Genomic DNA, 26,564 nt, shown 5'->3' with positions numbered 1-26,564 from the left:
CCACCACCGGCTCTGGCACAGACCGTATAAGTCTGCCCAACATTAGAGTCATTTCATGGAATGTAGGCAGCATTACATCACCAGTAAAACATAGTAAAATCTCACAGGCTGTCAACCGGAAGAAGGTTTCCATAGCAGTGTTGCAGGAGACTCACATTGGCACCCTAGAAATGCTAAACTAAAACGACAATAGGTGGGGGAATACATTTCAACGTCATCAGTAAACAGGAAAGCAGGGTGTGTAATTCTCTTTTGTAAAAACTTACGAATTGAGAAGCAAGCAGTTTGTTTAGGTGTCGAAGGGAGATTTCCATCTTAGCTCACGTGTCAATTGACCAGTGCTCATACTTACTGTGTAACATATATGCACCCAATATCTCTGTTAAGAGGTTTGTTGCAAAACTGATTAGAATGATCTCTGGGATAGACACTGTACCACATACACTGGGAGGTCATTTTAATTCTGTCCACAATCCTTTCATAGATAAATCTAGCCCAACTCCAGTAGATCCTTTAATGGGAATACCATGGGTGCTAGAGGTTCTTGATCTTTAGGATGTCTGGCAGGCCCTGCATCCACAGGATCGAGATTACACTGATCTCATCTATATAGGGTGCATGACACTCAGTTCCAGATAGATTATTTGTTCATCTCAAGAAGTCTATTTTCATCCGTCTCTTCCGCAGAGATTGGTCCCTATGCCATTTGAGACTATGCTATGGTCTTTGCCTTCTGTTTTTTAGTGTTTGATGTCTTATATGATTATTAGGATCTATGCATTAGTGCATCTGACTCTCAAGGACCATTGATACTGTGCACTTGGTATCACAATTTGAGAAGAGGAAAGGAAGGGTTTAAAGAGGGACTACTGATAATGTTTGACACTGGCATATTCGGGATTTCATGGTGGAGAGTTGGGATGGGTGTGGGTTTATCGTTTATGACTGCAATTTTGATGGTTTATCGTTACATTGTGCTATTGGTTTGTTTGGTATATCTCTGTTTTTGCAGCAACATTGTTCTTCAGTTTTTGGAATTACTCTAAAAAGATTTAAATACATAAATCTAAACTTAAACTTAATTAAATTGTATGCCGGGTAGGTCAGAAATTGTCACTTGGTTCTCAGGACCTGCCTAGTCAATCTTGTTTTCAGAATATCTACAGTGACTGTACTTGAGATATATTTGCATACAAGTGCATATTTTCATCCATTTTTATCTTGAGTATCCTGAAAACCAATTGAACTGGGTGATCACTAGACAAGGTTGAAAAATTTGTTGAGGCCAAACAAACCCTACAAGCTCAAACACAGTTGCAGTTTAAAATATTAATAAAGTCTAGCAATTGTCCTCTTATATGAATAATAATTTTTTTTAATGAACTATAAGCAAGTGCCTTGCATTAAAAGTTGAATTCTAATTCTTTTTTTTTTTTTTTTTGTTAATGATAGGTTCATGAAAGCCTTAAGTTATGCTTCTCTAGATAAAGAAGATTTATTAAGTCCTATCAATCAAAACACACTGCAGCGTTCTTCCTCTGTTCGGTCCATGGTATCCAGTGCTACATATGGTAGCTCAGATGATTACATAGGCCTTACTCTCCCTGTGGATATCAATGAAATATTCCAGGTAGGTATTCCGTGTTCTTTCTTGGTGGCCTGCTTAGTTTTGATTATTTTTAAAATGGCTAAAAAAAAAAAGGTTGTTTTAATGCCAAAAATAAGATTGAAAAACTTAAGCACTAGTAAGCAATTTCTCAATTATTTCAGCATTATTCATAGTCATTTTTTGATAGTTCATGAAGACTCCCGTTTATTTGAATGTATTGACTAGGAAAGCTTAAAATAAAGGTCTTCAAATTAATCTCAAGAGTGGCAAACTGTTACAAAATAACAGCCTGTACACCCGCTTTGTTCTGCCAAGGCGGTGCTAACTGGGTGCTAATCGGCATTGTACACACACTGACAATTACCGCCTGGTTAATGCGTGAGACCTTGCCACTAAGTCAATGGGTGACAATAAGGTTTCAGGCCCAAAATGGATGCACGCCAATTTTCATTTTGCCACACACCCATTTTCGACTAAACAAAAGGCCTTTTTTGCAGATGCACAGAAAAATGGACCTGCGCACGACCAATACATGTGTCTACACCAGCGCAGGCCATTTTTCAGCCACCTTTGTAAAAGGACCCCTTATAGACTGACTGCAGAATCTGCTTACAGACTGAGTCAGAGAAACGAACACTACTGTGATCAGATGGTAAGGCAGAATGACTTGTCAAGGGGACAGAATTCTGTTAGTGAGTCCGAGGAAGGAGAGACAAGTTGGTACACCACTTCTAAATGAACTCTGCTCTTGACTCAGCCTCTCTCAATCTCCGACCGGTGGGTTCTTCAACTAGTCCAACTCAGATACACCCTCAATTTGCTTTCCAAATCTCCAAATTGTCCACCAAGAGCTCATTCTTTCAGCTTTCAGCACAATTAGGTACTTGCAGAGGAACTGTCCGCCCTTGTAAAGGCCCATGCGGTCGAACCCATTCCACCATTGGAAGAAGGGCAGGGATTCTTCTTGTGCAGAAAAAGACAGGGGGGATGCGTCCCATCCTAGACCTAAGGGCCATGAACAAATTCCTAGTCCAAGAAAAGTTCGGGATTGTTTCCCTGAGCACCTTTCTTCCCATGATTCAGGAAAACGATTGGCTATGCTCTCTGAACTTGAAGGATGCACATACACACATCCCGATACTTCCAACCCACTCGAAGTATCCTCGGTTTCGGCTGGGAACACATCCCTTTCAGTACCATGTATTGCCCTTTGGCCTCGCATCTGCTCCCAGGGTCTTTACCAAGTGTCTAGCAGGAGTCACAGCGTCGCTACGCAGACTGGGAGTTCATGTGTTCCCTTATCTTGATGATTGGCTGGTGAAGGGCTCTTCGGAGGATGGTGCTCGGGAGTCCATGCGGATATCTATTTGGGTGCTGGAGCTACTAGGGTTCGTTACCAACTACCCATCTCCATCCAGTTCAACAATTGGAGTTCATAGAAGTCCTGCTCGACATGAGGACTGTTCGAGCCTACCTCTTGGAGACACAGGCAGACAATCTTGTCTCCCTAGTGTTCAAGGTTCAGGCATTACAGCAGGTCACAGCTCAGCAGATGTTGAGATTGTTAGGCCACAGTGTATCTTACACCCATGGCACGCCTGCACATGAGATCTGCTCAGTGGACCCTAGCTTCTCAGTGGTATCAAGCCAGGGGAATCTAGAAGATATCATCCAAGTGTCCCCGGAGCTTGTACGCTCTCTTCAGTGGTGGACAATTCGGTCCAATTTGACCTTGGGACTTCTATTCCAAATTCCTGTGCCGCAAAAGGTGCTGACGACAGATGCATCTCTCCTGGGATGGGGAGCTGATGTAGATGGGCTTCACACTCAAGGAGCTTGGTCTGTTCAGGAAACGAATCGACAGATAATCTCCTGGAGCTTTGAGTGATCTGGAATGCTGTAAAAGCTTTCAGAGGTCGGCTGTCCCGTCAAATTATTCTAATTGAAACAGACAATCAGGTTGCTGTGTATTACACCAACAAGCAGGGGAGCACTGAATCTCACACTCTGTGTCAGGAAGCTTATACACCTTGGACTGCAAGAGAGCGTTGGCCTTTTACATGGAGCGGACAAAGCTCTTCAGTCCACTCTGCTTTTTATTTCTTTTGATCCCAAAAGGATGGGGGTTGCCATCGGGAAAGTCACCATATTCAGTTGGCTGGCAGATTGCATTTCCTTCACTTGTGCCCAGATTGGGCTGGCTTTGAAGGGTCATGTCATGTCTCATAATGTCAGAGCCATGGCTTTGTCGGTAGCCCACTTGAAGTCAGCCTCCGTCGAAGAGATTTGCAAGGCTGCAATGTGGTCTTCAGTCCACACATTCACATCTCCCTGCTGCCTTGAGTAAGATATCCAATGCACCAGTCAGTTTAGGCAGTGTTGCAGAATCTGTTTGGGGTCTAGAATCCAACTTCAACCTCCTAGGCCCATTTTATTCTGTTCCAGGCTGCACTCTCATCTAGTCTGTATATAGTTTCAGTATATAGTTTCAGGTTAATCTGTGTTTAAGTCCTTGCCGTTGTGAGACTCAATTGACCAATGTTTGTTGTTTTGGGTGAGCCTGGATGCTAGGGACTCCCCACTTGTGAGAATAAGCAAGCCTGCTTATTTTCGTAAAAAGCGAAGATACTTACCTGTAGCAGGTATTCTCCGAGGACAGCATTCTTCTTATTTTCACAGTCCCGCCCACCTCCCTTTGGAGTTGTCTTTTCGATATTTTAATTTAGTTTTTTAGCTTTTGTATTAAACTGAATCTGTTCGTTCACACGGCAGGCGGGAAGGCACTTTCAGCTTGAGCTCCTGAGAGCTTTAATTTTTACTGTGGCAATATTGCCAGGCCGGGCAACGCGGGAATGGCATCTGCCGACTTGTGAGAATAAGAAGCCTGCTTTACTTTATCTTCACTTTATCCCCCAATTTTACCGTATTAGCTATCTTTTCTTCCATTTGCTGCTTTGCTTTCCTGACAGCTTTTCCAGCTTCTGTTAGCTTATGCAGGTATTCTCGTCCATCGTCTTCTTTCTGAGTTGTCTTATAACGTGTGAAGGCTAACCTCTTTTCCCTTACCTTTTCAGCTCCTACATTCAAGAACCAGAGCGACCTTCTTTTCCTCTTACTTTTACTTACTATTGAATCACACCATTCGGTGATAACTAGATGCTAAGTGCATCTGTTTGCACATGCAGGTGAGAACCCAGAGGGTGCGACTGGCTCAAATGGAGCATCTTTTTGGCTCTTCAAATGCTGGATCATTGTCTTCGGCACAGTCGGCATTGACCTCCGTGGCTGCTCAGACATTGGCATCCACTGGAAGTGCACCAGTATCCAGTGGGTTTCTACCTGCCTCGACGCTGGTAGCTGTTAGGAGGCCCCGAGACCGGTCGACATTGGACCCGACACTGAGGAGAAGCTCTAATTAGATGGCGTCTTCATCGGCACTGGGAGACCAAAGCTCTGTGCGTTGGGGAAGCCCAAGAAGCATAAGCATCGATCTTCCTCAACCCATGTTGCCGGGAGCACTGAGGCATAGGAGTCTTCGGTATCCGAGAAGTGTCGGCTCCCCCTTCGTAGAAGTGGTGCCAGTGTGCCTGTCATCGAGTGGCCAGGTCCCCACCTCTGGTTCGGCACCAACACCATCTCAGACTGTGTCTGCCCCAGCTCTCATGCCTTTGACAATGCCTGCCTTCGATAAGTGGTTCCAGATCATACTCAGAGAGGAGCTGGTGCAGTTGCTGCGTAGAGCTGCCGCTTTGACATCGAGGGCACTTGCACCCCCAGCGGGAACAGCCCCAGGTCCTCTCTGAGGCTATATTTATTATTTAGTTATTTATTTGTTGCATTTATACCCCGCTCTTTCCCGCTCGGTAGCAGGCTCAGTGCGGCTTACATAGTATGGAATTACATAGTATCACAGAAAAAACACAGCTGTAGCAATAGTAGAGGTATGATGTGGTTGTTAGGAAATAGGTTGAGATAGGTGAAATGGGCAGGGGATGTAGGGGTAGGAGTGGAGTAGAGTGGGTTCATAGGTTAAGTCTGGTCATTTGGGTAGGCTTGTTTGAAGAGGTAAGTTTTTAGCAACTTCCGGAAGGGTAGATGGTCGCTAACTGTTCAAATGGGTCTTGGTAAGGCATTCCAGAGTTGGCTGCCTGTAACGGAGAAGTTGGATGCATAGTACGTTTTGTACTTGAGACCTTTGCAGTTGGGAAGGTGTAGATTGAGATAGGTTCGAGAGGATTTTGATCCGTTTCTAGCTGGTAGGTCAGTTAGGTTGGTCATGTAGCTTGGAGATTCTCCGTAGGTAATCTTGTGAATCAGTAATTGGACTTTGAAGTTTATTCGTTCATTGACAGGGAGCCAATGGAGTTTTTCACGAAGAGGTGTTGCGCTTTCAACTTCCAGATCCTCGACGCCGGTGCCTCACAAGGTGTTGGAGTCGAGGTCTGGGCATACAGTGCCCCCTCCTACATCGGGGGAGGAAGCTTCTCCAGGGTCTGAGGGAAGGACTGTACCTTGATGCTCTTCAGAGCGTGGACATCATTTCACTAGATAGAGGTCGGTGCAGTCTCAATCCCCTGATGCTCAGCGTGAGGAAGAGTCTGATTGGGACCGCTCTTGGGAATCAGATGAGGATCCACATTAGTTCTAGGAGGAGGAGTCATATGGAATCCCATCTGAACCCTCATCTTCTCAAGAGAGATGAAAATCTCCTCCAGAGGCGCTTTCTTTCACCAGTTTTATGAGAGAGGTGGCTGTGGCCATCCATTTAAGTTGGAGATAGAGGAGGAGCCCAGGACAGAGATGCTATCTGTTCTGGATTATAAGTCTCCTCCTAAGGAAGGGATCACTTTGCCATTGCATCCTATCCTCAAGGATGCGCAGTTGAAGAACTGGGAATCTCCCCTCAGTGCAGGTCTCACCTAAGATGGTGGATACACAGTATCGTTTCCAGAAGACTCTCATATTCGATAAGGCCCAGCTACCTCACCACTCCATGGTAGTGGAATCCGCTTTCAAATGGACTAAGAGTTCTCAGTCTCATGCCTCTGCACCCCCGGGGCGAGAGACCAGAACTTTGGATTCATTTGGGAGGAAGACTTTTCAGGCCTTAATGCTCGTTGCCCACATCCAGTCCCACCAGCCCTACACGAGTGTGTGTACTTGGTGTCTTTGATAAACAGTACACATAGTCTGGCAGGCGCTCTTCTTTCAGAACAGGCTGCTGAGCTTCGCCAGTTGACCGACAAGCAGATGGCGTGCAGGCATTACCTGACCAGGAGCATCTTTGATACTTTTGATATTGCATCAAACAGGCTGTTCAAGAGTGACTAGCGGACATGCCTTGCCGAGGGGATTGGAGAGAAAGTGGAGGAGGTCGCTGACCTCAGTAAGAAGCATACAGACACAATCTACACTCTTTTTCAGCATCCTGTATCTGCATCTTCTTCAACAAGAAGATTTTTGTCTGGGTGGAGGTGTCAGTTGTACTACTGTCAAAGGTGTAGGTACCAGCCTCCTCGATCAACTCAGGCGACTAAGGGTTTGTTTGTTTGTTTGTTTTTTAATTTAGATTTATTTTAGGGTTTGCTCATACCTTTTTCAGTAGTAGCTCAAGGTGAATTATATTCAAATACACTGGGTGTTTTCCTGTCCCTGTAGGGCTCACAATCTAATTTTGTACCTGAGGGAATGGAGGGTTAAGTGACTTGCCCCAAGATCACAAGGAGCAGCGGTGGGATTTGAACTGGCCACCTCTGGATGTCAAGACCAGTGCTCTAACCACTAGGTCACTCCTCTACTCCAGGGCCAGCATCCCAGGCCTCACCAGCCCTGTCCCCAGAAGTCCTAGTCAAAACAAGACACGGGCTTTTCACAGTCTCATAAGTACATAAGTAATGCCACACTGGGAAAAGACCAAGGGTCCATCGAGCCCAGCATCCTGTCCACGACAGCGGCCAATCCAGGCCAAGGGCACCTGGCAAGCTTCCCAAACGTACAAACATTCTATACATGTTATTCCTGGAGTTGTGGATGTTTCCCAAGTCCATTTAGTAGTGGTTTATGGACTTGTCCTTTAGGAAACCGTCCAACCCCTTTTTAAACTCTGCTAAGCTAACCACCTTCACCACTTTCTCCGGCAACGAATTCCAGAGTTTAATTATACGTTGGGTGAAGAAAACTTTTCTCCAATTTGTTTTAAATTTACTACACTGTAGTTTCATCGCATGCCCCCTAGTCCTAGTATTTTTGGAACGCGTGAACAGACGCTTCACATCCACCTGTTCCACTCCACTCATTATTTTATATACCTCTATCATGTCTCCCCTCAGTCATCTCTTCTCCAAGCTGAATAGCCCTAGCCTCTTTAATCTTTCTTCATAGGGAAGTCGTCCCATCCCCGCTATCATTTTAGTCGCCCTTCGCTGCACCTTTTCCAATTCTACTATATCTTTCTTGAGATGCGGCGACCAGAATTGAACCCAATACTCAAGGTGCAGTCGCACCATGGAGCGATACAACGGCATTATAACATCCTCACACCTGTTTTCCATACCTTTCCTAATAATACCCAACATTCTATTCGCTTTCCTAGCCGCAGCAGCACACTGAGCAGAAGGTTTCAGCGTATTATCGACGACGACACCCAGATCCCTTTCTTGGTCCGTAACTCCTAACGTGGAACCTTGCATGACGTAGCTATAATTCGGGTTCTTTTTTCCCCACATGCATCACCTTGCACTTGCTCACATTAAACGTCATCTGCCATTTAGCCGCCCAGTCTCCCAGTCTCGTAAGGTCCTCTTGTAATTTTTCACAATCCTGTCGCGATTTAACAACTTTGAATAACCTTGTGTCATCAGCAAATTTAATTACCTCGCTAGTTACTCCCATCTCTAAATCATTTATAAATATATTAAAAAGCAGCAGTCCTAGCACAGACCCCTGAGGAACCCCACTAACTACCCTTCTCCATTGTGAATACTGCCCATTTAACCCCACTCTCTGTTTCCTATCCTTCAACCAGTTTTTAATCCACAATAGGACATTTCCTCCTATCCCATGACCCTCCAATTTCCTCTGTAGCCTTCATGAGGTACCTTGTCAAACGCCTTTTGAAAATCCAGATACACAATATCAACCGGTTCCCCTTTGTCCACATGTTTGTTTACTCCAGCAGAGCATAGCCCCTGAAAGATTATCTGTCCCAGACAACTTACCTGTAAGAGGGATGCTCACTTTTTTCCAGCACAAATGGCCCCTTGTAACCTCTGATCAGCGGGTTCTTCAAATAGTCTGTCACAGGTACGCTCTGAATTATCGTCAATGACCTCCAAATTGCCCACAGAGAGGGTCTTACATCAGCTCTCGGCACAAGCAGGTACTTGTAGAGGAAAGCTCAACCCTTCTGCAGGCCCGAGTGGTCGAACCCATACCACCAGAGGATGAAGGGGAAGGGATTCTATTCCAGGTACTTTCATGTGATCAGGAAAATAGGGAGATTCTACCCCATCCTAGATCTAAATGCCCTGAACAAATTTTTGGTAAAGGGAAAGTTCAGGATGATTTCCTTGGACACCCTACTCCCTCTGATTCAGGAAAATAATTTGCTATGCTCTCTGGACTTAAAAGATGCCTATACCCACATTCCGATACGTCCAAGTCACAGGAGGTGTATCAGATTTCGGGTGGGGAAACGCCAGTACCAGTATCACGTTCGGCCATGTGACCTGATATCTGTCCCCAGAGTTTTCACCAAGTATCAGGTGGTAGTTGCAGGGTATCTATGCAGACTGGGAGTGTATGTGTTTTCCTATCTGGATGATTGGTTGGTCAAGAGCACATCACAGGAAGGAGCAGAGGAGTCAGTATGGATGCTAGGACTGCAGGTGTTTGTCGTAAATTTCCTCCCAAGTCCCATCTTCAACCAGTTTGCCAATTGGAGTATATAGGAGCCCTGCTAGATACAGCAAAGGCTCTGGCCTTCCTTCCTCAAGTAAGTACATAAGTAATGCCACACTGGGAAAGACCAAGGGTCCATCGAGCGGATACCTTGGTAAAGCATGCCTTGCAGGTCCGCAGCAGCCAGCAGGTTTCAGCGCAGCAAATGTTGAGATTGATGGGCCACAGAGCATGTCACACTTAAGGCATAGATCCATTTGAGAGCAGCCCAGTGGACCCTAGCTTCTCAGTGGTCTCAGGCGACAGGGAACCTAACAGATGTCATTCGCATTCCACCAGATCTGGTTTACACCCTTCTCTGGTGGACAATCTGGTCCAATTTGACACTGGGTCTTCCATTCCAAATTTCACCACCTCAGAAGGTGTTGACTATGAATGCATCCAACCTTGGTTGGGGAGCTCATGTGAATGGACTTCACACTCACGGCCAGTGGTCCGTTCAGGAGATTCAGTTCCACATCAATCTTCTCAAGCGCCGGGCCATTTAGAATGTTCTAAAAGCTTTCAGAGGTTGATTCCAGAACCAAATTGTTCAAATTCAGACAACCAGGTTGCAATGTTCTGTGTCACAAACAGGGAGGTACAGGATCCTATGCCTTGTGTTACGAAACGATAGGTGTGTGACAGTGGGCTCTTCTTCACCGTCTGGACATCTGTACCATTTTCCTGCCCGACAAGAACTGCCTGGTGGACAGATTGAGCAGGATATTGCAACCACACGAGTGGTCTCTCAACATGGACGTAGCCCAGAAGATCTTCCAAGAGTGGGGCACCCCTTCATCACTCATCTCAATAACAAGATCCCTCAGTTCTGCTCCAGGCTTGGGTCACATGGCAGACTAGAGTTGGATGCCTTTCTCCTGCATTGGGGATAGGGTCTTCTGTATGCGTATCCTCCCATTCCTCTCATAGAGAAGACTTTACTTGAACTCAGACAAGATTGAGGCACCATGATTCTGATCATTCCCTACTAGCCGTGGCAGATTTGGTTCCCTACTTCTTGCCCTTCGAAGATCTGTGGAGATTGGACTGTTTTCCAGCCCTCATCACACAGAACGAAGGGTCCCTTCTGCATCCCAACCTTCAGTCTCTGGTCTTCACGGCTTAGATGTTGAGAGCTTAGAATTCGGGTTCTTCAGATTGCCTGAGGGTGTCTCCTGTATCTTGGCTTCCAGGAAAGATTCAAATAAGAAACGTTACCCTTTTAAATGGAGAAGGTTTGCTGTCTGGTGTGAGGGCAAGGCCTCAGATCCCTTTTCTTGCCCTACAAGTCCCTTGAGTACTTCTGCACCTTTCTGAGTCTTATTTAAAAAACAGTTCTGTAAGGGTCCATCACAGTACAACTGGCGCTTATCATCATTGTGTAGGAGATGAGTCCATCTCTGTACAGCCTTTAGTTGTTCACTTCATGAAAGGTTTGTTGTTGACAAAGCTCCCTACCAGACCTCCTGTTATGTCATGGAATCTCAACGTTGTCCTCACCTAGCTGAGGAAATCTCATTTTGAGCCTCTGGATACCTGCCATCTGACGTTTTTGACCTGGAAAGTTGTGTTTCTGGTGCCGGTCACTTCAGCTCGCAGGGTCAATGAGCCCCAGGCCCTGGTAGCTCTTCCAACAGAGTAGTCCTCCGCTTGCACCCTAAGTTCCTTCCTAAGGTAGTGTTGGAGTTCCATCTTAGCCAGTCAGTTATTCTTGCAACATTTTTCCTGAGACCTCATGCCCATCCTGGCAAAAGTGTACTACATACATTCAAGAGAGCCTTAGCCTCTATCTGGAGCGGACTAAAGTCCATAAACAGTCCACCAAGCTTTTCGTTACTTTTGACCCCAACAGGTTGGGGGTGGCCATTGGAAAACATACACTTTCAAATTGGATAGCAGACTGCATCTCCTTTGCTGGTAAACAGGCTGGACTGACTCTTGAGGGACATGTCACGGCTCACAATGGTACAGCCGTGGTGGTGTCAGTAGCCCACTTGAGATCAGCCTCCATAGAGGAGATTTGCAAGGTTGCAACGTGGTCTTCGGTCCAAACATTCACATCCCACTGTTGTCTAGATCAGGATACCCAACACGACAGCCGGTTCAATTCTGCAGAATCTGGTGTTTAGAATCCCAATTCCACTCTCCTAGGCCCTGTTTTATTCTGTTCCAGGCTGCACCTCCACAGCTAGTATTCGTATATAGTTTCAGGTTGATTGAAGTTTTCATCTCGATATTTTGAGGCTCAATTATCCTAGTTTTCTTGTTTTCAGTAAGTCCGGTAGCTAGGGATTCCCACATATGAGATTAGGAAGGGTCTGTTTGTTCTCAGAGAAAGCAAAAATACTTACCTGTAGCTGGTGTTTTCTGAGGACAGCAGGCCGACTAGTCTCACATACCCTCCCACCTCCCCTAGGAGTTGTCTTTAGTTTAGGTTTTCTGTTTTTTTCAGCAGACTGGAAGACCTGCGTTCGCACGGTAGGACACTGCTAGAAAATTCTGTACTGTAAACTAGTCGGTGTCCACACTGAATGCCTTCGGGATGACATCACCCACATATGAGAATAGACCCCTTCTTTTTTCAATCTACACCTCTTCCCTGGGCTCACTGATCTCATCTCATGGTTTCCAATATCATCTTTATGCTGATGACACCCAGCTGTATCTCTCCACACCAGATATCACTGCGGAGACCCAGGCCAAAGTATCGGCCTGCTTATCCGACATTGCTGCCTGGATGTCCAACCGCCACCTGAAACTGAACATGGCCAAGACCGAGCTTATCGTCTTTCCACCCAAACCCACTTCTCCTCTTCCTCCACTCTCTATCTCAGTCGATAACACCCTCATCCTCCCCGTCTCATCCGCCCGCAACCTTGGAGTCATCTTCGACTCCTCCCTCTCCTTCTCTGCGCATATCCAGCAGATAGCCAAGACCTGTCGCTTCTTTCTCTTTAACATCAGCAAAATTCGCCCTTTCTTCTCTGAGCACACCACCTGAACTCTCATCCACTCTCTCATTACCTCTCGCCTTGACTACTGCAACCTACTCCTCACTGGCCTCCCACTTAACCATCTATCCCCCTTCAATCCATTCAAAACTCTGCTGCACGTCTTATATTCCGCCTGGACCGATATGCTCATATCACCCCTCTCCTCAAGTCACTTCACTGGCTTCCGATCAGATACCGCATACAGTTCAAGCTTCTCCTTCTTACCTACAAATGCACTCAGTCTGCAGCCCCTCATTACCTCTCTACCCTCATCTCCCCTTACTTTCCCACCCGAAACCTCCGCTCACAGGACAAATCCCTCCTCTCAGTACCCTTCTCACCACTGCCAACTCCAGGCTCCGCCCTTTCTGCCTCGCCTCATTCTATGCTTGGAATAAACTTCCTGAGCCCTTACGCCAAGCCTCCTCCCTACCCATCTTCAAATCCTTGCTCAAAGCCCACCTCTTCAATGTTGCCTTCAGCTCCTAACCTTTATACCTATTCAGGAAATCTAGACTGCCCCAATCTGACTGCCCCTATTTGACTGACTGTAGATTTGTCCTTTAGATTGTAAGCTCCTTGAGCAGGGACTGCCCTTCTATGTTAAACTGTAAAGCGCTGCGTAAACCTAGTAGCGCTTTAGAAATGTTTAGTAGTAGTAGTTGGCCTGCTGTCCTCAGAGAACACCAGCTACAGGTAAGTATCTTTGCTTTGTCAAGGTCTGTATCTGTTGTAAAGATGGCAAGGCTCCCTTCCCTATCCCAACTTTTTTTCTTAATTGAGGTAAGCGTGCTGTTCCCACTTCCCTAGTGCACACTGGAGTTTGACAAGTTGGAAAATAAATGGATAATAAGGATACTCTGTAAATAGTTTACTTTTCTAGCAGTAGCTTCTTCAGCACATAATGCCTCTTATCCTCTATTCCCTATCAGCATCTTTGTTTTACTGTTTTTCATTTAAACTTCAGTGCTGAAGAGAAGCACCTTTTTAACCTAAGACGACGGTTGGCAGGCTAAACTAATCCTGCTTGGAAAAAGTGTATATTCAGTATTGCCAAGGAAAGTAATTTGCACATAGAGTAATCTAGCCCCCCAGAGAGAGAGTGACATGCACAGACAGACATCACACTTTTCCCAGAGCATCCCTCATTGTTTTGACTTGATTTTTATGAAATATGTAATTAACATGAATTATTATTTTAAGATATGTCAATGAAAGAATGTTTTCTTGGTTTGAAAATGTGCTCCATAAACATGTATTTGTTTATAGGTAAAGGAGACCCCTTATTTCCAAAAGAAGGCATCCCCTCCAAGTGGCAGCCACACAGTTAGAGTTCTTGCGCCTGAAACAGCAGGTAAAATGTTCTTTTAAGATGAATTTTAAGCACGGTGTATGAGTACCATAATATTCAAAAAGCAAAGTGATGCATAAAGGGAAATATAATCCCAACTACAGGAATAAAGTGCTTGCCTGACTTTGGAGTCACCACCCAAGACAAAGATCTTGACATTTTTGTAAAAATATGTTGTTGTTTTTGTTTGTTTTTCATGCAACATTAATTTAACTGGGATCTGTTGCTGCAGGAATACAGCAAAAATAAGTAGCATAATGGGAGGTTTGGACAAGTTCCCAGAGGAAAAGTCCATGAAATACTAGTGGCCAGGCAGACATAAGAAAGCCTTTGCTTATCTCTGGAAATGAACAATGAGAGAGAGAGAGAGACCTACTTTTTGGGATCTACCCGGACCCAGACTGACCACTGTTTGATATAGGATGCTGAGCTGAATGGACTTTGGTCTAGCTCTGGATGATATTTCTTATATTTTTATGTTCTTAAAGCATTTATTCTCTTCAGAGTCCTCATTTAACTTAGAAAATCTACTTTTAAATATTTCCTTCAGCTACATATTTTTTTGAGTATCTTATAATTGGCTGATCCCTTGGTTCAGGTCAGACCATTGTGTTATATGATGTAGAAGATCCAAGCTTGGATCCTTGTCTGTTAGTTGGTCATGGTATGTGCAGGCCAGATAATGGAGACTAAACCATTGTCACTATTGTGGTGACCCTTCCAGACATATAGGGCTTGATTTTATAACAGGATGCCTAAGTGAAAAGTCCAAAAAGACACCTATAAAGATATCTTAAGTGCCTGTGTGCCTTTATAAAATAGTTTTACAGAAGCAGCCACAGTAGAGTACTGTGCCAATACACAAATTTCAACCCGTTCCAAACTAGGTATAAATATGCATGTATACTTATGGAAAGTAATAAAATAACAGGTCGCTGATGTGTGGAGGCCACGTGGTCACCTATTTTTAGCCCATTTTGTAAAGCTACATATGCACCTATGTGTCTTTATGAAATACTACGGGTAAATAAATCGCAGGTGCTGGACATAAATCACCCGTAGAGATGAATTGAGTATTGAAAATTAAAGAAGCATAAAAAAAGAAAAAAGAGATTAACCGTAGCACAAAAGATTAAAAAAAATTTTTTTTTGATTGAAGATATAGCACTGTACACTGTTTTTTTTTATTTGTTAATTGTGCACTACGGGAGGTTGGGGGCAGTTGATGATTATAAATAGTCATGTAATGCAGGCTCACCAGTTTGGGTGGTAAAAACTGCCTGATTGACTGTATAAGACGACCCCTTTATTAATCGTCAGCACTTAGTGTGTTAGTTTCCACCATTTGCGAGTTGTGTATTATTTACGATAGAGGTGGAACACTGCCATTGATTTTTGACAGTATTTCTGGGATAAGCATCTTAAAATGTATTGAACCTTTTTCGAGATCTTGCTAGCTATTTGTGACCTGGATTGGCAACTCTTGGAAACGTGATGCTGGGCTTGATGGACCTTTGGTCTGTCCCAGTGTGACAATACTTATGTACTTATATTTATTGTAAATATCATGAAAACCTGACTGGCTGGACATGCTCCAAGGACTGAGTTAAGAAGCACTGTACTAGAGCTTAGGCAGTTTCCTGGGCAGAATATAGGCTGACTTCTCCACAGGTTATTTTCCAGGCAGCCAGCTGATCATCTCTCCATTCCTTTAAAAATATTTTAGATGCAATGTACAGGCATGCCAGCATGTGACTTTTAGGGCAAGAGTCTTGTCAGCATGCATTTCTCTGGCCCATCCTACTTAGATACTGCTTTGGTACTTCCTACATGTCTGAATTGGACTGGAGGAACGATGGGGAAGGAGAAATTAGACCTTACTTGCTAATTTTAACTTGCTGTCACCTATATTATTCAACCTAATGATGACACCGCTGGCTAAATCTCTATCCAAACAAGACCTCAGTCCACTTCTCTATGCAGATGACATCACCATCTATATTCCCTTCAAACAAAACCCCACAGAAATCACCAAGGAAATAATAAACAGCATGAACATCATGGAATCCTGGACATCGCCATTCAAGTTAAAACGCAATAGAGATAAAACCCAATGTCTCATTCTCTCGTCCCAATACAATAATGTTCCCCCCTCATCAATTAATTCACAGGGTTCATCTCTCCCAATCTCAGACCAGTTGAAAATCTTAGGAATAACAATTGACCGCAACCTAACACTAGAAAGCCAAGCTAACATTCTATTTGCTTTCTTAGCCACCTCTGCACAGTGAGCAGAGGATTTCAACATATCATCAGTGATGACACCTAGATCCTTTTCTTGGGCAGTGACTCCTGATCTCGAACCTTACATCACGTAGATACAGTTTGGGTTCTGCCGTCTGCTATTTGGATGCCCAGTCTCCCAGTCCCCATAACCTCCTCTTGCAATTTCTTACAATCCTCTTATGATTTAACAAGTTTGAATAACTTTGTGTTCTTGGCGAATTTGATCACCTCACTCATCATTCCTGTTTCCAGATCATCTACTATAATAAAACTCACCCTCAACGTTCTGAAGACAACGTTCTGAAGTCACTCAGTCACTCCCTGAAGGGTTCATGGATTCATGGTGGTGAAGCCACAACACTGACCATGTCTCTCTGCCCCGCCCTCGCATGACGGACCAATCAGAAAAAACACCCTCAACATTCTGAAACACAAAGGACCATCACAACACCGTTCCCAGGCAACACTAGGCAACATAAGACGGACCAATCAGAGGAAACTACGTGACAATAAGGGAGGAGCATTCCCCAGCAGAATGGCTCATTATCTGTGCAGCACGGAGAGCACAGAACCACCGCTGGAAAAAACAAAACAAAAAAAGACACATCAACAACCTGCACACACACCGCACCCTCACACACTCACACACACAAAATAACTCTGTGACACATACACACACACACACACACACACACACAAAAAGCCACATGCTAGCGGCCGTTTCACCACATTTTATCTATTTTTTAACCAGTTTTTAATCCACAATAGGGACACTGCCTCTTATCCACTGTCTTTTTTTTACTTCCTTAGGAGTCATAACTTTGCATTTCATAAGTAATTTAATAATCAGTGGTGCAGTTAATTTTCTTTGGTAGCACATAACATTTTATATGAGTTGGGGCCACCAGAACTGCTGATCTTTCCTGTGTGGTCACGTGAGCCAGGAAGTATGAACTTAGCTGTTTTGCACTCACTGTACCTTTGAATTTAAAGGTAGGTCTGTTTAGGTGGTAGAGAATCAGTGTGACATTGACACTTCATTTCATAAAGCTATACTATATTTCTGTTAATCTCACCAGTTTTATAGCTATAGAGCAGGTGTTCTGAACCCAGTCGTCGGGACACACTAAGCCATTCTGGTTTTCAAGATGTCTACAATGAATATGCATGAGATAGGTTTGCATACAATGGAGGCAGTGCATGCAAATTTGTCATGAATATTCATTTTGGGGATCCTGAAAACCTGACTGGCCGTTGTGTCTCAAGGATTGAGTTGAGAATCTTCTGTAGAGGGAGATACATCTTCCACAGAAATCAAATAATGTTTATGTAATTGATATTCTAACTATGAGATGCAACTTGTGCAACATATGTTTCTAAGTTGAAAAAAAGTGTAGTTTTTTTGTTGTGCTTTAAGCAAAATACTATTTTTTCAAATGTGAAATCATGGTAAAATGGACAAAAATGTTGCAAGTATCTCCACCGTGTTCAACCTAAAACTAAAGCTGTGAGCTTATAGTTTGGTGTTTGTATTTTTATGCATGATCTATGGTCAAAAAATATTTCTTATTTGTTAAACATATCCATTTTGCAAAAACTGTTCACTGTGGTTTTTAGTGAGACACCAGTGTGAGAAGTTCCAAAAAGTTCTTATTATAATTCTATTTTATGAAAGCAACATAAGAGCTTATGGGAACCTTTAATTAAGTTGTAGTAAGCACTAATACGTGCTTACTACAACTTAAAAGGGCATTCTGAGGCATCTCATGGTAAGTTTCAAATGTGCATGCGCTACCCACATGCTAAAAAGTTTTTTTTACTATAAATCACTTCTATAGCGCTACCAGTCGTACACAGCGCTTTACAATTGAACATGAAGAAAGACAGTCCCTGCTCAAAATAGCTTACAATCTAAATCAGGACAAACAGAAGGACACAAGGATAAGATAAAAGTGACAAGTCAGGAGTCGAAAGCAGCATCAAACAGGTAGGCCGTTAGCCCGGATTTGAAGGCAGTCAGGGATGGCGCTAAACATAATGGCTCAGGAAGCCTATTCCAGGCATAAGGTGCGACGAGATAGAAGGAGCGGAGTCTGGAGTTAGCGATGGAGGAGAAGGGTGCAACTAGGAGAGATTTGCCTAGCGGAGTTCTAGGGAAGGAGTTTTTGGCCAAGGGGTGCGTGTCTGGGGAAGGAGAGTGAGCATTTCTATGCTACTACTACTACAAATCATTTCTATAGCGCTACCAGTCGTACGCAGCGCTTCACAATTGAACATGAAGAAAAGACAGTCCCTGCTCAAAAGAGCTTACAATCTAAGTCAAGACAGACAGGACAAATAAGGGATAAGGGTAGGACAGACAGGACACAGGGATAAGGGACTATTGAAGAGAGGAAGAGCAAGATAAAGGTTACGAACAAGTGACAAGTTAGGAGTCAAAAGCAGCATCAAACAGATAGGCCTTTAGCCTGAATTTGAAGGCGGCCAGGGATGGAGCTTGATGTAAAGGCTCAGGAAATCAATTCCAGGCATAAGGTACGGCAAGATAAAAGGAACGGAGTCTGGAGTTAGCGATGGAGGAGAAGGGTGCAGTTAGGAGAGATTTACCTAGTGAATGGAGTTCCTGGGAGGGAGTATAAGGGAGAGATGAGGGTGGAGAAGTAATGAGGGGCTGCGGAGTGAATGCACTTAAGGTCAATAAGAGGAGCTTGAATTGTATACGGAAACGGATAGGGAGCCAGTGAAGTGACTTCAGGAGAGGGCTAATATGAGCATAGCGACTTTGGCGAAATATTAGTCGTGCAGCAGAATTTTGATCAGATTGAAGAGGAGAGAGATGGCTGAGTGGAAGACCTGTGAGAAGCAAGTTGCAGTAGTCTAAGCGAGAGGTGATGAGAGTGTGGATGAGGTTTCTGGTAGCATGCTCAGAAAGGAAAGGGTGAATTTTGGCGATATTTTAGAGGAAGAAACAACAAGTTTTAGCAATCTGTTGAATATGTGCAGACAAGGAGAGGGAGGAGTTGAAGATGACCCCAAGGTTATGAGCAGATGAGACAGGAAGAATGAGCTTGTTGTCCACAGAAATAGAGAATGGGGGAAGGGAAGAGGTTGGTTTAGGTGGGAAGATAAGGCGCTCAGTTTTGGACATATTAAGCTTCAGGTGGCGGTGAGACATCTAGGCAGCAATGTCAGACAGGCAGGCAGATACCTTGGCCTGGATTTCTGCCTAGATTTCTGGTGTGGAGAGGTAGATCTGGGAGTCATCAGCGTAAAGGTGATACTGAAACCCGTGGAATGAGATCAGAGCACCAAGGGAGGAAGTATAGATGGAGAAAAGGAGAGGTCCTAAAAGTAAGCTGTGAGAGATAAGAAGAAAACCAGGAAAGAGCAGAGTTCTGAAATCCAAGTGAGGACCACGTGCCAAGGAGTAGGCTGTGATCAACAGTGTCAAAAGCAGCAGAAAGATTGAGAAGGATGAGGATAGAATAGAGCCCTTTGGTTTTAGCCAGGAATAGATCATTGGAGACTTTAGCAAGTGCTGTTTCAGTTGAATGAAGGGGGTGAAAGCCAGATTGGAATGGATCAAGAATAGCTTGAGATGAAAGAGGGGGGAGATGGGATGCTAATCAGCACATCAGCATTGCTGCATGTTAACTGATTAGAACAAAATTAGTTACAAAATAGATGGTGGTAGAGGATCACTCACTACTTTTTATTAATGGCTGTGCTATGTTCCTATTTAAAGTGAGCTCCCAGCTCAGTCTCAATTGCACACAAATGCCAACACACAAATTTGTATCTGCTCAAAAAAAATGTGTAAATCTGTGCATATCCTCTACAAAGTATACACTTGCATCATAAAATACTTGTTCACGTCATAGCTGTCTTTGCAAATGCCTATATGTTGATGGCATAAAAGTAGGTGCACGCTTTCCATGTGCATAGTCTTTAGGCATGTGTGTGGTCATGCAATTTTATGAAAGTCCTTTTCTGCATGTAAAGCAGATTTAATTATTGAAAAAGCTTTTAAAATTTCCCCCTAAATGCATATTTTTATAATTTTACTAGTGGAACCAAGCCCTTTTGTCAACAATGAAACGAGCCCTAGGAAGGCTCTCGTGTAAGCGTTTTTTTTTTTTTTCTCTCTCCCCCTGCCCTCCGTCCATGTCCAGCGATTCTTCCCTCCCCTCCCATCCCATGCCCTCCATGTCCAGTGACTCGCCTCTTTCCTGCCCTCCCATCCGTGTCCCACGATTCTCCCCTGCCCTCCCCTCAATGTCCTGCGATTCTCTCCTCCCCTCCATGTCCATCGATTTGTACCTGAATGTTCTCTTTCTGGCTGGCTTCCGTTCCATTCGTAACATCCTGACGTCAGCGTGCCTCCAGCGTTCCCTTCCCTCTCACTGTTCTGCCCTCCTCTGACGTCATTATTTCGTTACGCGAGGGCAGGACAGTGAGAGGGAAGGGAACGCTCGAGGCTTGCTGACGTCAGGAGATGTTACGAACCCAGACAGCCAGCCAGAAAATGTGGGAGGTACAAATTATTATATAGGATATACTATTTTGTTATGTATCTCTAAGATTGATATGTATGTGGATTTTATTTGACCATAAGCAAAATAATTGAAAGTTTTAATCATGGGTGTTGGGATGCAAGTAGCTGAACTGAGCCCAAATCTGTATATTTGATTATACTTGTTTATTCACAATCATTAAAGCATGGCAGGTAACCACTGAATTTTTTAATAACAACTGTTAATATTACTAACATTTTTCATCCAGATAAGATTCTGACGTGCTTTACAAAATAATGCAAAATCCTCCATACATCTGTCTCAAATGAGGTGGAGAGTGGCTGCCAGTTTTGATTATATATATATATATATATATATATATATATATATATATATATATATATATATATATATATATATATTGTATATATGTATATGTGTGTGTCTGTGATGCATTTGTCAAGTTACAGCAAATACCTATAACCTCAGGACAATTTCTGCTACATAATACAATAAAATGAATACCCCAATCAAGAGTACAGTAGAATACTCTTGATTGGGGTATTGTACAGTAGAATACAAGCTCACTTATAGCCCATCAAAGGAACCATATAGACTTCAACAAAAAGATATGGGTCCTGTCTACTAAGCAGCGCTATAGGCACGTAGCATTTTTAGTGCTGGAAGCACCCATAGGAATATATGGGTGTCTCTAGTGTTTAGCGCGCACTAAAAATGCTAGTGCAGCTTATTAAACAGGACACTATGTTTATCCTGGTTCAAAAGGGAAAGGAAAGAAAGTATAGTGTTGGGTACAGTGAGACAAAAAGAGACAGCAACTTGCTTAAAATTACAGATAAGTGTGTTAAGAGACCAGGATACGAACTGGTCATTGTCCATTATTCCTGTGACCCATTTTTAAGTTTGTACTTCTGTATTTTCTTGGCTATTGTAATTTTGTTTGTGAAAACTGCCCAGTACATAAAATGTAGTAGGATGTTTCTGATCTCAAATTAATATTCTCTGTTTTTGTTTAATTTTTTTTTTAATATTCACAGGTATTTCACCTGGTACTGGAGGCCATGTAAGAAGCCCTTTTCAGACACTGCGGCAACAGATCAGCCTTACTGAGATAATGAACTCTAGTCAATCAGATGCTTCAAAGTTTCTAGAAAGCATGGAAGATACAGGGCTGCAAGAACATACAGATGATAACTGTCTTTATTGTGTTTGTATTCACATATTAAACTGCCATCACAATAAGCTGCTTAATTCTACTTATAGCCATACAGGTAACTAATATTATTCAGGAGGGATTTTTTGTTTGTTTTTTTTTTTTTTTTTTAACGTATGCATCATGCATTGAACCACTTTTAACATACACAAAAGGGGATTGAATTAGTACAAATATGGAACTTGGAAGCAGTAGTTTTAATTATGGCATGAAACCAGGACTGGAGTCTTGATAATTGGTACTACTGGCACTGGTTTCTAACTTATCTTAATTCAATCCCTTTTTAATCTACATTCAATGGACAGGTTGAATACCTGAGAAAGAGAGAACATAAAACCTAAATGTTAAACATGTTTTCCAGAAAAGGAAAGTGACTCGTAGATAATGGTCTGTTGTGCCAAGTAGTTGATATGAGCTGTTCTCGAAGGACAAGCCAGCATAATATTCTCACATGTGGATGATGTCATCCACGAAACCCAAGTGCACTGTCACTTTAAATTTTTCAGGCAATGTCTCCACCATACATGCACAAGTGCTTTCTCACCTAACACGTCAGCACGGGACCAGCAACCTGGAGGAGTGGCCTAGTGGTTAGGGTGGTGGATTTTGGTCCTGGGGAACAGAGGAACTGAGTTTGATTCCCACTTCAGGCACAAGGCAGCTCCTTGTGACTCTGGGCAAGTCACTTAACCCTCCATTGCCCCATGTAAGCCGCATTGAGCCTGCCATGAGTGGGAAAGTGCGGGGTACAAATGTAACAAAAAAAAAAAAAACTATTGTTTTCCACACAGCAAAGAGGTTGCCTTTTTAATCTCTCAGTGCATCAAACGTTTGCCTTTTAGTGCCTTCCCTTTTTCGGGGAATTTTTTCTTCATATTCTTCTTTTTCTATATTAAGTTGTTCAGATTATACATTTTTTTTCAATTTTCGGCCTTTTGGGGCCTTTGAGCCCTTCTTTTGCCCAGGAAACATCAACCATTTTTGAGTACACGACTACTCAAGCTCCCCAGGCCATAGAGCCTTTTGACCTAGCATCAACCATTTTTCCCTCCATGTCAACAAGGGTGCTAAGTGGCTTTAAGAAGTGTACTTGATTCAATAAGATTATTTTAGGCACAGACCCCAATAACTGGTGTGTATAGTGCTTGGGTCCAGAGCATCGGGCATACAGTGTAGCCTCTGCCTGAGCTGCAGAGTCCAGTATGAAAATCTTTTTGGTTCTACATCGGCGTCCGCATTGACATCGGGTGTACTGACACAACATTGAGAAGTTCTGACATCGGACTTGGTACCACTTACCCATAAGAACTGTACATCCTCGTCATCAGTGCTGTGTGCATCAAGGGACCAGCAGCATAAAAAACCTGCGAAACATCACCATCATTCTTCCTCCAGGCATTTTGCCAACGACCTTGATGCAGGGGAAGCATCCATGCAGCAGTGACCGCTCTCCTCTCCAATTAATTTCTCATTGAGAGCCTTCGAGATCTCCTACATCTGAACAGGCTATAACTCAGGCTATGTCCACACTGCTTTCTCAGCCAGTATCAGTGCCTGCTATGCTCAAGGAGGAGCTTTCAGGGTTATACAGGCTTACAGGTTGCTTGTGCTAGCACATCGGTACATCAGAGACACAATCACAGGAGATTTCCCGTACGCCAGCTCAACGTCAACCATCTGGGATGGCATGAACCTGGCCAACGCATGCATCAATATTGGCAAAGGAACATTCTCCAGCTTCGGAGATTCATCCGCCTCGACGCACCTCAAAGCAGAGACTGCGCTCTAGTCGACACACTGTTCCACATACTTCCCATGAACAGTACTTTGAAGAGTCCTTTCCTGGGAGAAGGATCAGGACCCACAGGACCTCTCAGCTAAGGAGTTCTATGGCATTCCATCTGATCCTTCTCCACCATCTGTGAGACCTAGAGCTCCTCCAGTAAGTGTATCCTTTCTTGGCTTTCTCTGTGTGATGGCTCTGGCTATACCTTTCAAATTAGAGTCAGAGGAAGAACCTTGTTCAGAGCTTTTTGAGGTTCTAGCTTATGAGTCTCCTTCTAGAGAAAGAATCACTGTTCTACTTCATACAAGTATGAAAAATACTCTACTCAAAAACTGGGAGACTCCACTAACAATTCAGGTGTCCGCAAAGAAAATTGATGTATAGAATACAGAAATCCACTGGGTTTGAGAAAAACTGTTACCCAGTCATTCCCTAGTTGTGAAATCTTCATTAAAGCACACTCACAGTGCAAGATCTCATGCTTCTGCTCCTCCAGGGAGAGAAGCTAGAACATTAGACTCTTTTGGCAGAAAAACTTTTCAAGCTTCAATTCTAACCAATCGTATATTGGATTATCAACTTTATTCCACAATGTAAAATCTTTAATATAGAATACTCTTGCAGAATTCCTTCTACCTGAGAAAGCTGAGAAATTCCATAAACTTCACAGAAAACTTCTCGACTGTCATAAATATCTGGCAAGGCAGACCTTTGATGTCTCTTCACACATTTCCGCCTTAGCTGTAGCAATGCGACATCTCTCCTGGCGCAGGGTCTCCAACCTCGAATTTGCTGTCCAAGACCATCTAGCAGATATCCCTCATTGTGGAGAAAACTTTTTTGATGACAAACTCAAGGAAGTGGCTGACCTAATTAAGGTGTTGGCGGACAATGACATGATATAGTATATAGTAAAGACTCTATTCAGGCCACAAACTTCTGCTGCTACTTCTTCTAGAACATTTGCAAGAGAATATTGACAGTCCAATTATTATATGTCTAAGCGTCGTTACACTCCTACTCCTCCTTCACATCAAAGGACTTTGCCTCAGTGCTCACGTCCAAAGCAGCAGCGAGGTCAAAAATCCCAGACACTCTCTCAGTCTAAACAACAGCCTAATTTTTAGATCCTTCCTAGAGAGTGTTGCTACTGTACAGTTGTCTATGCCAAGCTTACCTACCTGTCGGAGGTAGGCTAGTTCTGTACAGTCAGAGATGGCCTCTCATAATCTCTGGCCATTGGATGCTACACACCATTCAGAATGGCTACGACTCTGTATTGGCAAAGAAGACCATCCTTTCAACTCCCTCCAAATGAAACTACTTTGAGAGGAGCTCTCAGCCCTCCAGCAAATGCAATAGAACCATTTCTTCCACCGTTCAGGGGTTGAGGGTTTTATTCCAGGTGTTTTCTCATACCAAAAAATATGGGGGAGTACATCCAATTCTAGATCTGCGAGACTTATACAAGTTTCTACTCAAAAATATTGCATAGTATCCCTGGGATCACTACTTCCCATGATACACCTCAATGATTAAGTTGGCTGTCTAGATCTCAAGGAAGCATATACCCACATACCTATTCTCCCTGCACACACTTCGCTTCTGCTGTAGAACTCTGCACTGTCAGTGCAAGGTCTTATCATTTGGCTTGGCCTTGGCTCCTCGAGCCTTTACGAAGTGCCTGATACTGGTAGCTTCAACACTTTGCAGGTGGAGCATATACATCTTCCCCTACCTTGATGACTGGTTAATCAAGCACGGAATAGAAAAAAGATGCGAATCGCCAATGACAATGTTGAGAAAAATGATTTATTCGCCACATTATTTAAAATAGTCTCAACATGACTGAGAGGGCTGCGTCAGAGAATTGCCTGCCTATTTGTTTTCTTGACTGGTTAAGCAAGGCAGACTTTCAGGAGTCAGAGAACACTCCATTCTGTCCGCCCTAAGGCTCCTAGAATTCCTCAGATTTCTGATCAGTTATCTCTAATCACATCTTCAGCTGGTTCAAAACCTTAGAGTTCATAGGGGCTCTCCTCGGTATTACTCAGGACTGAGCCTTCCTTCCTCAACTGAGGGCAGATGACATACTACATCTCACCACTCATTTGTTCAAGTCCACCCAAGTATCTGCTCATCAGACACTCCACCTTCTTGGTCATATGGCTTCAACAGTCCAGGTAACACCATTGGCTCATCTCCATTTACGAATCCCTCAGTGGACACTCTCCTCTCAGTGGTCCCAGGCCACAGGATTACTATCAGCTCGTATTCAAATCGCTGTGCTACTCGTTACAGTTGTGGATGTTGTACCGGAATCTCACCTGGAGTCTTTCGTTCCAGCCCTTTCCATATCACAAGGTCCTCAGTACTGATGCCTTCTCGACAGGTTGGGAGCACACCTCGACGGTCTCCAAACACAGGATTCTTGGTCCCCAAGAGAGAAACAATATCATATCAACATCCTTGAATTGCAAACGGTTTGCAATGTTCTCAGGACCATATCCTCGATCAGGTAATACTTGGTCACACAGACAACCAAAAAGTGATGTATTACCTAAATAAACAAGAGGAACAAGTTTTTACCATCTCTGTCACAAAGCAATCCAGATATGGACTTGGGTAGCTTCTCGAAACACCTCTAAAAGATCTGTTTACCTAGCCGGCAAACAGAATGCTACATAGCAGACAAACTAAGCAGAGTTCTTCAGCCTCACAAATGGTCCCTCAGCACCTCTGTAGTTTGTTTGAATATTCCAGCAGTGGGGGACCCCAGCAATAGACCTCTTCATTTCTCCTCAGGACAACAAACTTCCCCATTTTTGTTACGGAATATAAGCTCCCAAC

General features: G+C 43.6%; 1 protein-coding gene across 1 annotated transcript in view; it reads left to right on the top strand.

The window, feature by feature from the left end:
• Positions 1–26,564, top strand: part of RICTOR (RPTOR independent companion of MTOR complex 2) — a 468,276-nt gene that overhangs the window by 400,694 nt on the left and 41,018 nt on the right. The window contains exons 32-34 of the mRNA XM_030193057.1: positions 1,453–1,630; positions 13,813–13,897; positions 21,753–21,986. Of these exons, the coding sequence (XP_030048917.1) occupies positions 1,453–1,630; positions 13,813–13,897; positions 21,753–21,986 (497 nt within the window). The remainder of the gene's footprint in view (positions 1–1,452; positions 1,631–13,812; positions 13,898–21,752; positions 21,987–26,564) is intronic.

This window comes from Microcaecilia unicolor, chromosome 2 (genome assembly GCF_901765095.1).
Source record: "Microcaecilia unicolor chromosome 2, aMicUni1.1, whole genome shotgun sequence".
NCBI classification, from domain to species: Eukaryota; Metazoa; Chordata; class Amphibia; order Gymnophiona; family Siphonopidae; genus Microcaecilia; species Microcaecilia unicolor.
This window is presented reverse-complemented; position numbering and strand designations above follow the sequence as displayed.